The following is a 12,440-nucleotide window of genomic DNA, read 5'->3' as shown; positions in this document are numbered from 1 at the left end:
ACAGTGAGGTTGGTAGGTCTGGTGGCCATGTTGTTTGTGAAAAAAAAAAGGAGAAAACTTGTTTTTCTGAGAGAGAAAAAACAGTTAAATTCAAGTTGAAATGTTAGATTATTTATCCTGAGTGAGAGCCAGCCAGTGAACCTATCGTTGAGAAGGTAAATCTAAGCTGAGCGCTATTGGCTAACCGGGGTGCGAGTGGAGCCGCCCCTTTGTTATGTGATTGGCAGCGGGGCAGTTAGGTACACCTGGGAGGCGGAGTTGGTGTGCAGCGCAAATTTTGAAACTAGGCAATGGAGCATTCGCTTGCTGAGCCAGGGAACGAACAAGTAGGAAAAACTGTGCTCTGGCTGCGGCTCGGTGCGAGTAAGAGCGAAAGGAGGACTTAGACTTTGCGCGGAATTTGAGAAGGAGCTAGTGAGAGGGCTGGTTTTTTGAAGGAAAAAGACTAAGGGTTTTTTTCAGGATTTTCCCTGTTATCGAATATAAGGATTTGGGTATACGTGGGGGTTCCCTACAAGTTATTCTAGGGGATTTTGGAAAAAAAAAACGCGGAGGGTTTTTCAGGAGGTTTCCTGCTTATTTGCCTAAGGATCGGGGTTTGGGAGCGGGGAGAGTTTTATCGAGTAATTCTATGGGGTTTTTTGTGGTGCGTTTTTTGGAGAAAAGAGTTTAATTCAGAAAGTTTTTTATGTTGGGAGCAGCGGTGCGTTTATGCTCGGGGTTGGAGCAATGGGGATTGCGAGAGTTTTTTGCGATTCTGAGTTTGATTTTAAATCTCCTTGTTCGGATTAAACAAATGCATATAAATTGAAATAAAGTTTTCCCCCAAGGCATGCACCCTGTATGTCTCGCCATACTGAACGTTACAAAAGCACAAGTTTAAATAAGCACATTTACACTGGTTTAACACATTTTCACACACACAAAAGCACGGTCCCCCGGAGACATAGGCACGGTGCCGAGAGAGGCGCGCGCACGGGGGCGCCTAGACACACAGGCGCGGGGGTGCGCTCACGCAGTGCGCGCTCACGCAGTGCGCGCTCACGCAGTGCGCGCTCACGCAGTGCGCGCTCACGCGCTGACCCACCAGCAGAGGGCGTTTTTTAAGCATAAAAAAGTAAAAACTTTTTTAATAGCTTAAAAATAAAAGAATACTATTTGATATTAAAAAAAATCTTTCTAAATAATCAATTAGTAGGTTTTGGGGGGAAGAAAAATCAATGAGCTATGAACTAGCATATTTTGGATGAATATCATAATTTTTATGAAAATCATATTTTTTATGAATATCATATTTTTATTACTTCCTTTATTACTTTATTACTTCCTTTACTTCCTGAGCTCATGAATATTTTATTGGGGGGGGGGGGCCATAAATCACTCAGTTTGACATAAGGGGTATAATATCCCTCCTCACAAACAGGGTGCACCTTTAAGACCGATTGTCTGCATGATCAACTTGGTCACCTATAACATCTCTAAGTTTCTGGCTTCGATCTTCAACCCACTGGTGGGCAGCTCTGAACACCACGTCCAGAACACGTTGGATTTTGTTGAGAAGGTGAGAGATGTCATTATGGAGGCAGATGAAACCATGGTCTCATACGATGTTACATCTCTCTTCACTTGCATCCCAGTCACGGAAGCGTTGGTGGCAGTTCGTAAGAGATTACAGGATGACCCCAACCTCAGCAACAGGACCACTCTCAGCATCGACCGAGTGTGTTTGCTTTTGGAACTGTGTCTTCATTCCACCTACTTCATATACAAGGGTCAGTACTACAGGCAGAAACATGGGTGTGCCATGGGTTCCCCAGTTTCACCCATCGTGGCCAATTTGTACATGGAAGAAGTGGAAAAGAGGGCTTTGCTATCCTACCCTGGAACACCACCAAGTCATTGGCATGTGGATGACACCTGGGTGAAAATCAAATCTCAGGATGTACCACAATTCATGGATCACATTAACTCGGTGGACCGACACGTCAAATTCACCAGGGAGGATATGAAAAGTGGCAGGTTAGCCCTCTTAGACTGTGAGATTTCCATCAGTAATGGGGGACATCTAAAAGCTGACGTGTACCGTAAACCTACGCATACGGATCAGTATTTAAAGTTTGACTCTCATCATCCACTGGAGCATAAACTGGGTGTCATCAGGACGCTACAACACAGAGCGAACACCATCCCCACAGACTCAGCAGCCAGGGATGCAGAAGAACATTACATCAAGGAGGCCCTGAGTAAATGTGGTTAAGGCACCAAAAGAAAGCTCCACCCAATCCAGGAGAGAAGGACAACCGCTGCCTAAGTGAAAACTTGTGGTGATCCCTTATGTGTCAGGAGTATCGGAACAGCTGAGAAGCATTTTTTCTAAACATCAGGTCTCTGTGGCTTTTAAACCCCAAAACACGCTGCGCCAAAACTTGGTCCACCCCAAGGATTGGAACCCCGACACAAACAGAGTAACGATGGGTCCAAATTCATGGGCTGCATCCTCCTGAGGTCGCATTTGTAGGCCGATTACGTCACAGCGACCCGATGAAGGCTGTCCAAATTCGTAGACTCCTCCAAATGCAGCCGACAAATGCGCCCTCCTTTTCCCCGATTTTGAAGGATGGTTCAGGTGTATCCTTCGTGGCCCACCTTATCCCACCACCTTAGCCAATTTCAGTTTTCAAGGATGGCGGCCGCTACTAAGTTTTTAATATTACTCTTATTACTCTTTCTGGATCACAAAATAAACTTTTAACATATTTCAGGCGAGAATGTAGCTGTGTAAACTTCAAATATCTGCTCGGTTTATCAAGATATCGCATATTTGCAAAAGTGCTCCGACGTTTTTGGAGACGTCTGTTATCCACCAGCTCAATAGCTAGCCGGGAGCTTGAGGGTCACTAGAGCCGTCGAGAACGGCAAACTCCCGGCACATCATTTTCAGATCACCGCGGTCTTTCACTACTCAGGTTAAACGTAATATATAAGTCACTTAGATAACCTAAAAATGTTATTGTTTGGCTTTTTTCAGTGTTTTATTTGTTCGTGAGTAAATCGGTTTGGCTGAGATTAGATTAGATTAGATTAGATTAGATAAAATAAAACTTTATTAATCCCCCGGGTGGGTTCCTTCTGTGTTTTCACACAGCTGAATAAACGTCAAACCGAAAACTGATTAAAAAGAAGTGTGAGATGGTCCAGAATTTACACCAGTGTCCTGTTATATTTTAGATAGCAAGGAGCAGACAGCTGAGTTTATTACACTCCACCGAGACAGCAGTGACGCAAATCTGAAGGCTAGACTGTCCAATTTCACAGCCGTTTACTTACGGCCTACCCGACCTTCTGAGGGCCCGGCCCACGTAGACTGCGAAGGCAGGGTCCTCAGGAGGATGCAGCCCATGAATTTGGACACGACCATAGTGTACGCTGTTAAGTGCCAGGAGGATTGCCAGGATTTATACACTGGGGAAACCAAACAACCTCTGGCGAAGCGGATGGCACAACACAGAAGAGCTACCTCGTCAGGCCAGCACTCTGCAGTCTATTTACACCTACAGGCCAGTAGACACTCTTTCAATGATGAGGATGTACACATCTTGGACAGGGAGGAACGCTGGTTTGAGCGCGGAGTCAAGGAGGCCATTTATGTGAAAAGGGAAAGACCATCTCTGAATCGAGGAGGGGGCCTAAGGGTACATCTTTCGCCATCTTACAATGCTGTGATTGCAGCCATTCCCCAGCTCTCTGTGAATGGTACTCATGGCCATTGATCAGTGGTCTTTGATCAGTGGGTTTTGATCAGTGGTCATGAGAATTTGCATAATTATGATGAAGGTGACCTCCCAGCCCATTGTTCCTTCAGTGGGCTGGTTTCAGCCATTATGCAAATGCAGTTCATAAAATTGGGGAAACCTGCAGTCAGCTGAGACTGAAGAAGTCACTTGGATGAGTGACGAAACGTTTCTCCCACAAAACGCTACGTCCAGATGAACAGAATCAACTTTTGGAGATTTACTTACCCGGAACATTGAGCATGCATCAAGACGATTACTCAGTAGCAATGTTTTCCCTTCATGTTATATATTCTTGTTACCAGTAGCGTGAAATAATGCATCTTCAAATCAAATTAGCTTTAACTCAGTATTATTATTATTATTATTATTGTTCTTATTGTTCTTGTTGTTATTGGTGGTGTTCTTGTTTAATAACTACCAGCTTATAAAAAGATCACAACAGCAGACTTGCAGATTAAGGATTTCCATTCTCCTGTTAATAGAGACATCAAGGCCTCATCCGGGTGATCATCCTCCATCATGCAATTAAAAACCTGGTTACATCTACCATGACACATAAGAGACACACAGAGCTACTGTTAATGAATATATTTTCAGACACTGAAGTCTTTGGATATCAGTGGTAATGTGATAATGAGCTGCCACCAATTGGTTTAACATTGTCCGTAATTTACAATTACATGGATACATTGGGTGCAAAAGGGATTTTGATGAAGTTTTATGCTTTGCTAACTGGACTGGACCCAGTAAAATAATTTTAAATTTGGCTATGTTCTAGTGAGCTGTGCTCATAGGATCTCTCCCCCCACCCCCCCACCCCTTCTTTCTCTGTCTCTCTCTCTCGCTCGCTCTCTCTCTCTCTTTATGTCACACGCGCACAAACACACATTTGGACATTTGGCTAAGCAACCAGTTTAAATGTCATGATAGATTTCTTAAATGTTTAACTTGTATTTGCATACTTTCTGAGTGGCAGCAGGACACTGAAAGAGAGCCTTCTACTGCTAACCCTTCCTTAAATGTAAGTTATGGTTTTGTGTTGGTATTTTCATGTTAAAACTATGAAACAATGAAAGGTTATATTTATAAGTAAACCAGAAGGTGAACCATGATGTCACATTTGTTTCAGTGAATATTAACTTTGTTCAGTTGTTATTTTCATCAAGCTTTTATTACAACTTTAACCATTTTAATTGTTATCAGTAATTATAATAAGCAAAAAGCCTGGTCATTGCTGTGAGGGTTTAGAAAGAGTGTGCCGCTATTTGTGTAACTGTGCTCCTCTTACAGAAGGTAAATGTAAAGATGCAGATTTTCTGCACTGACTGCCGATCTTCATCCAATGAAAAACACCTGTAGACTGGAAAAAATTCGTTTTCTTAAAATCACTTTAGTCGGGATGTTAATTATTCTTATATGAAAAGGAACACAAACCAGCAGCCTGCATGTTATTACTGACCTGCTCTAACCTCGAGTATCTGACTCAATCAGGTTGTCATCCTGTTATTTCTGACTGCCCACACAGACACAGTAATCTTTTCCCTCAAAACACTTTTTAAAAAATGTTGTTTTTGGGAGGGTTGACAATTTGATGAAAAATATTCTAGCTTTTGCATCAATATTTTTCGTAAACAACACAATATCTTAATTATAGGGTGATTTACAACTGACAATATTAAATCTAAAAAGTATCTGTGAAGCTGCTAGAAAAAAAGAAGTCAAATAAGCAATATGTGCGTCCAATAAATTCCAAGGCTGTATAATTCATTACCACTAGAGGGAGACATTGTGTAAACAAACAAACAAAAAGAATCCTGTGATCGTTGTTGTTCTATTACTTTGATGTTCAGATTTTAAAATCAAATAATAAAACCTCTACCTCTGTTTAGTTTAACTGTAATCTGGTATATTATATAAAACTTTATTTCTTTATTAAAAGATATGCATACATTCTTAAGATTTGCACTTACATTTTCAGTGCTGTCCATCCCACACCCCTTTTTTCAATTATCTAAGTTTAATCTAATGAGTTTTAAAATACTGAAGTCTTCTAGTATACAGTGTGTGTAAAGAATCATTACTCATAATGTTGCTGTAACTTTTACCAGTTTGGTAAGGAAAGCTCAAGTGGTTTAGAACGCTGGATTATTATTATCATTGTTATAAGCCATGATGTATTATTATTCTGCCACCTAAACATATTTCGGTAATTGATCGTTTCCATGTTAATCTATAATATGTCTTAGTCAAAACGTCTGTTAGTATAAATGATAAACCTTTCCTTCTCTTCCTCTCAGTCTATCACACATGAATTCTCTTTTTCGTCAGGGCTAAAAGGGGAAGAAAAACTGATACCACTTCCTTTCATCCTCTCAGTGCATAAAAAGATAACTTCAATACGACCTCACGTAAAGATTTTCACACATTCTCCTCTGAGGCTGATCACTAACAGGACACACTGCAGTCTGTTCAGAGTCACACACACGTTTGTTTTTGAGGGAAAGGGTTTGAAAGCTGCTGACGATCAGCACAGGCTCAGCAGCTGACATGGAAGCTGTATTTGGACTGCTACTGATGTGGCTCGGAGTCTCTCATGGTAAGCTTTTCATGTTATAATTCATCATACTTCACTTCTATCTATAAATAGCATGTTTTGCAGTTACAGGATCCAAAACTGTCAATGACACAAGTTTTAAAAAATAAATAAATAAATTCAGTTCAGGACATGTTGAACATATTAACACTTCTATTGTCTGAACTCTTTAACTTTACATTATTGCTACGTTCTGATATCATTTCAACATTGTAACATGAATGTGCACTTAAAAGAAAATTAGGGTGATTTTACTGCAGTAAAATGTATTTTATAGACAGTATGCTAGCGAAAACTAAAAAATGAAAATATTCTAGCTTTTGCATCAATATTTTTCGTAAACAACACAATATCATAATTATAGGGTGAGTTAAATATATTTTTAAAATGCCAAAATTGAAAAATTCACTGAAGGATTTTTGTTTTTAGGAAAACGCTGGGCTACTTGCAAAATTCAAAACTCAGACATCCAGTTAATTATTTGTACTTAGACTGATATAACTGATTGAAGATAATTTTTAAATGTTCTTCTAAAAATATCAACACTTAAATGTCAGATAGAGCTGTTAGCTGAATCCTTACTGTTTTTTAGTTTTTGCTTTTGTTTACTTTTACATTTTCCATGCAGGTGTGGAAACTTCCTGTGATGGCAGACAGGATGGAGCTCAGTGTTATGGAGCTTTGGGAGGAAGTGTGGACATCCAGCTGATAGACTCAGAAACACCTAAATGTGAACTGTTAAAGAATTCATCAAAAATATTATATGTGGGAAATAATAAGGTTATTTCTAATACCATAAAAGATAGATCTCTCTTTATTCTCAGTAACGGAACATTTAGGATCCATAACCTGAGTAGGAATGACAGTGGTAAATATACCCTGGAAACCTTCGATTCAAATGGACATAAATTGCCTGAGCGGAGTTTACAGTTGTTTATTCAAGGTATTTTTTTTTCTCTGTTTGGAACAGATTATAGATATAAATTTAACATTGTTTTGCTAGCCTTCGTAATATAGCACTAAATACACAAGATACATGTATTTTGTGCTTTCCCTGTTCTTCATTAGACACCATAAACATTTAAAATCTAAAGTCATCTGTGTGTGTTTCTCTCAGCTCCTGTGTCCTCTGTCCTGCTGGTCTCTGAGTGTCTGTCCCAGGGAGAGATGAGGGTGTCCTGCTCCTCTAAGGGAGGGGACAGTCCTCAGTACAGCTGGACTCTGGATGGACGCACACTGACAGATGCTGAGATCCTTTCTACAAGTAATAAGACTAACAACATCATTCTGAAACGGCACGTCTCAGGACATCTGGTCTGCTCAGTCAGGAACAATGTCAGTAATGTCTCAGAAGAACAGAAGACCTGTAGTGAGTGACAACATTATGAATAAAAGTCGACAATAACGACTAATTCACTTTGAATGTCTTTCATGAATTATTTGGTTTTTTTCTGCCAGGTTTCATTAACTGCACCTTAATCAATGGGACAAAGATATTAGGATGGGTGCATGCAGACAGTAACAGCCTGTGTATTGAACCAACAACAGAACCTACCCCAGTCACACTAACTTCTGTGGGTAAGGAGACTGGCATAGTGTCAGTTACACAATTCAACAATGAAACTTCCAACAGTGATGGCCAATGGTACATTAGTAAGTGAAAACTAACTAGATCCATTGATGCCACCTTCTCTTTCTTTGTGTTCCTTCATAAAAAAAGAAAAATACTGAAACATCTGTGTTTTGTCTCTTTTACTTTTGAAACAGGCAATTTGCCACTGATCGGTGGTGTTCTCTCAGCACTGGTAATTTTCTTAGTTGTTGGTGTAGCAGTCATCTGTGCTCAGAGGAAAAAACAAAACAACGAACCTACAAAACCAAAAGGTACAACAATTCCTCTTTCATATATAAAATTTGTATTGTTAAATAACAAGCTTTAACACAAAAGCCGGGAAGACAGCTGTGTACAAAGGTAACACAGAATCTGTCTACTATAAACTTTAAGCATTGCTAAAGAACCCATTTTAAAAGCCATTTTTGTCTGACTTATTTTCTCCAGTGTATGAGCTAAAGCTAACCAGGTCTTTCTGCAGCAGATATCACTGTGAAAATATTTTTGAAACTCTCATAAAGAACATTTACAAATTAACCATCTGTAATACTATGTCTGTAACAACCTTCTTGCTACTCTGCAGAGGAGGAATGTGACCAAGATGTAACCTATGCTGATGTCAGGATCATGAAGCAACAGGGGAGGCCAGCACTGCAAGCAACACAGGTGGAGGTGGAAGTGGAGTACGGCCAAGTCAAGTTTTCGAGGCGATCTCGGCGAACTGAACCAACAGGAGACGATTGTATGTATGCAAAGGTCCAAAGAGTCCGGTGATTTAAGTCATCGGTGCTTTCACACACTGAAGTTCCACTGAGGGATGAGATGATGTCAAGATGCCTAAAGGTCTTTCATTTAATGAAATTTCCCATCAGAAGAATAAAAACAATCAGATCTCATATGTATTAATTTTCTTTGCTGGGCATTGACTCACTCAGACTTAGGTGACATCTAGGTTATCATTTTACGCTACACAAGCTGTGGTAGTTTTGTAGCTATTTAATATTTGTAAACATAATTATTCATATTTTTCTACTAGCTTTTATATTTATAGGATGTTGTGCTAGTTTTTAATCATAGTTAGAATTTATGGATATATTTTATCTTATTTATTGTCTACATACTGATAAACTGCAATATTACTACAGTTTTGATAATACAGGTGCACTCATTTAATCCTAAAATGGCCACTTTCAATCTAATGCCACAAAGTTTTCATTTACATTTAATTAAAGAGTAATTTTTTAACAGATGTGGTTAATGAGTTGTGATTTGCAAAAACATAATTACTAATAGTTTGGTGTAGTTTGTAGGTGGAGGTTGTCTTCCTTTGGCTCTTCAGTCCAAAGATAAATTTACAGGGAAGTGTTTCAGGAAGTTCACAGTAAGCAGACGTGTGAGCGGATTTGTTTCCATGAAGTAAATACTTCTGCTTTTTTTTTCAGATGTTGGTTTTCATTCTTTCTTCCTTTGTTTTCTGCTCAAATCATTTGGATAAGATCGAACCACTTAGTGCAATAATACTGTACAATAACACAGTAGAGTGGGTTGTGTGACACTGGCTGTAATATAAAAAGGAGTAAGTTTTGTTCCTGTGTATCAAGACCAGCAATCTTATCAATACTTGTCACGTTATGTCTGTTAATTGCCTTCAAATGTAAAATTGATTCAGAAATTCAATTTTAAAATGTAAAGACACATCGACTTTTCATATTTAAAGTGTACTTTAAATGTTTTTGTTGATGTAGATTTGTGACTACACTAAAAGGAGTTCAGTGAACTAGCTGTAGTTTGAGGAAGAAAGCTGTTTTACTGCATGTGAGATTCTGAGCAAGCCACCTGTTTATCATTTAACAGCATCAACTTATGTTTTCTATATTTAGTTCAATTACACTTCCTACGTGTTTGTGGTTTTGAGTTTAAGTTGTACCTGTGAAAACAGACATGACGTTATCAGTCTCTTCAAACAGTGCATGTTTTTTAATCCAATATAAGGTTCTGACTTACAGGTTTGGAGAACTGCCGATATCTATTCAAATGATTTTGAATTAATAAAAGGTCAGCTGGACAAAAACCAGCTGAAGCAGATGTTTCAGCGTTAATCAGCAGGTGAAGTGAGGGTCATGGATGGAAAATTATTTTAGCCTGTGTTAAAACTAAAACTAAGTAATAATGTTTAAGATGAATAGCTGTTAAAAGGAGAATCACAGTCGAAAACAGGATAATGCACATGTTTAGACCAACTCGTTAATCAGAGATTCAAGATTCAAATGTTTCATTGCTGTTTGAGTTTCAGACAGATGCACGTGCAGAGCACTGCATGGTGAACCTTTTCTTACAGATCCAGAGTAATTCTAAATAGGGTAATTTACAGTACCAACACCCTTGGTGTGGGTGTGAACATGATCAGGCCAACTATAGCCGCCTCTTTGAAGCACAGGAAGGCCGATAACACATTTGTATAAACCATGTTTTATTAAAATGAACTGGTGCTGAATTAGTTTGGTCCCGTTAAGTTTACTGTAACTTAATGTTTGCCCATTTCAGTTCCTCTTTTCTGTATTTAGACTGTTTTATAAAAAGAAGAAAATACCTTTCATGGTTGAGTGTTTGCTCCAAAATACTGGTAATATTTTTGTCACCTGACAAATGCAGAAGTTGCAACTGTTGCCACCAAACACATGGAATACATTTGGTTTGATATGGGGTTAAAGGTTGATAACCATGCACTAACTTTATGCTGATTCATACTGCCATAAAATTGGTGTTTATGGTCCATTACAGTTGTATTGTCCTCAGAGTTTATTTTTTGATCATGTGATCAGTCAGCAAATGCTGCTTTGTACATCAGAGCGTCCCAGTATGGGCAGCATTGTTTTTACCTTTTAATGCGTGTGTGGCATAGGAAATGCAAACGAGTGAACTGTTGCACATTCACTCCTGAGAAGCTAAAGCACATACACACCAGGTGATTTTATAATTGTCGTGACACGATCATGTGATGCTGCCTCGCCATGCCAAAGCTGTTAAACTATAAAACCAGACTGGCGCCAGTTCTCTGGTCTTTAGCACTTCAGTTTTTAAACTGATAAAAGCCTTGAACTATAAATGCTTTTCAAACAGAATATAATTTATATTTTTAATGCAAGGAAATGAAAACATTTTTACATTTTTTTTCTTTAGTATTGTACATTTCAGATTTTGTAGTTTTATTGGTATATTTTTTTTCTGTAAGACAAAGTGAGTATGTAAGACTTTGTTTTTCCACAGACAGTTATAGACACATGCACACAGACACTCAGCCATACATACAAACCGCATTCACGCATGCATGCACAAACAGCACAAAACACACACACACTTATGCCTTAAAGTGGCAACTGCCGTAATAAATAATGCAAATTACAAATTATCACCGAAAACCAAAATAGTCCTGTGCAATGTGAAACTATAGTCTTTTGTCTCTTTCTGTAACCTATAATCTATAATACACCTTGTACATATTGAAAATTGTTTTGTTTTTCACACAATAAAAAAAGAAGAAAAAAAATTTTTTTAACAAATGTAAATGTTGTGTTTATTTATTGTTATTTTTCATAATTTAATATATAGGATATAAAATTGAGGTCATCTTAGGCTTTACTGTGATGAATTTAAAGTCAAGGTCAAGTTTATTTATATAGCACCTTAAAAACAACCGGAGTTGACTAAAGTGCTTCACAGGCAGCCAATAATAAAACATAACAAAAAGGAAATATCAAGGTTTAGATCGAATTAAAGGCCAGAGAGTAGAAATGAGGCTGGAGCAAAGACTTAAATGTAGAAACAGATTCTGCAGTTCTAGTGTGAAATCGTAAGGCGTTTCAGAGACTCGAAGGAACAGTTGAAAAATGTTAGTCACCTTTATTTTTAAGTCTAGTTCATGGAAGTCACATCTGATTGGAAGACCTCTGACAAGAGTGTGAACATAAAAAAAGATCCGACAAATAAAGCGGTGTAGGCTCATTTAGAGTCTTAAAAGTGATGACAGGAAGCCAATGTATTAGTTTTGAGCATTTATAGGTAGAACTTCATACTAATGTTATATTTCTTCACCAAGAAACCTTTCCCTATAAAAACTGCGGTGTATGAAAAGCACATTGACCCACATGAAAGTGGCTACAGCAAATTAACAGAAAATACAACTCTAAATCAATAAAACCTCAGTGCTGAGGAGAGGGTTTAAGCAGCAAAGCCAACATAAACTCCACTTGAAACACACAAAAGCATGCACAAACACACTGAAATAAGAAAGAGCTGAATTAGAAAACGGAGACTTTCTTACACTCTAAACATTTGTGATTACACAACTGCACACACAGCACTGTTGATAAGTCAGTCATTTATTTAGAAATGGAAAAACCTTTAATCGTTAGATGACTCATACTTACTAAATTTCCACATC

General features: G+C 38.4%; 1 protein-coding gene across 2 annotated transcripts; it reads left to right on the top strand.

Moving 5' to 3' along the window:
* The first annotated feature begins 6,180 nt into the window (after window positions 1-6,180).
* On the top strand, window positions 6,181-11,526 carry LOC134635417 (uncharacterized). Of its 2 annotated transcripts, none has more exons than XM_063484808.1 (6): window positions 6,181-6,390; window positions 7,016-7,330; window positions 7,505-7,756; window positions 7,846-7,965; window positions 8,155-8,271; window positions 8,583-11,526. In XM_063484808.1, exons 1-6 carry the CDS (start codon window positions 6,342-6,344, stop codon window positions 8,771-8,773), a joined length of 1,044 nt encoding a protein of 347 aa, XP_063340878.1. In that variant the 5' UTR covers window positions 6,181-6,341; the 3' UTR covers window positions 8,774-11,526. The 2 variants fall into 2 exon arrangements, with proteins under 2 accessions (XP_063340878.1, XP_063340870.1); XM_063484800.1 differs by having other exon boundaries at window positions 7,846-8,040.
* The last annotated feature ends 914 nt before the right edge of the window (window positions 11,527-12,440 follow it).

Source organism: Pelmatolapia mariae, linkage group LG2 (genome assembly GCF_036321145.2).
Source record: "Pelmatolapia mariae isolate MD_Pm_ZW linkage group LG2, Pm_UMD_F_2, whole genome shotgun sequence".
Taxonomy (NCBI): domain Eukaryota; kingdom Metazoa; phylum Chordata; class Actinopteri; order Cichliformes; family Cichlidae; genus Pelmatolapia; species Pelmatolapia mariae.
The sequence above is the reverse complement of the archived record's forward strand: the minus strand, read 5'-3'. Positions and strand labels throughout refer to the sequence as shown.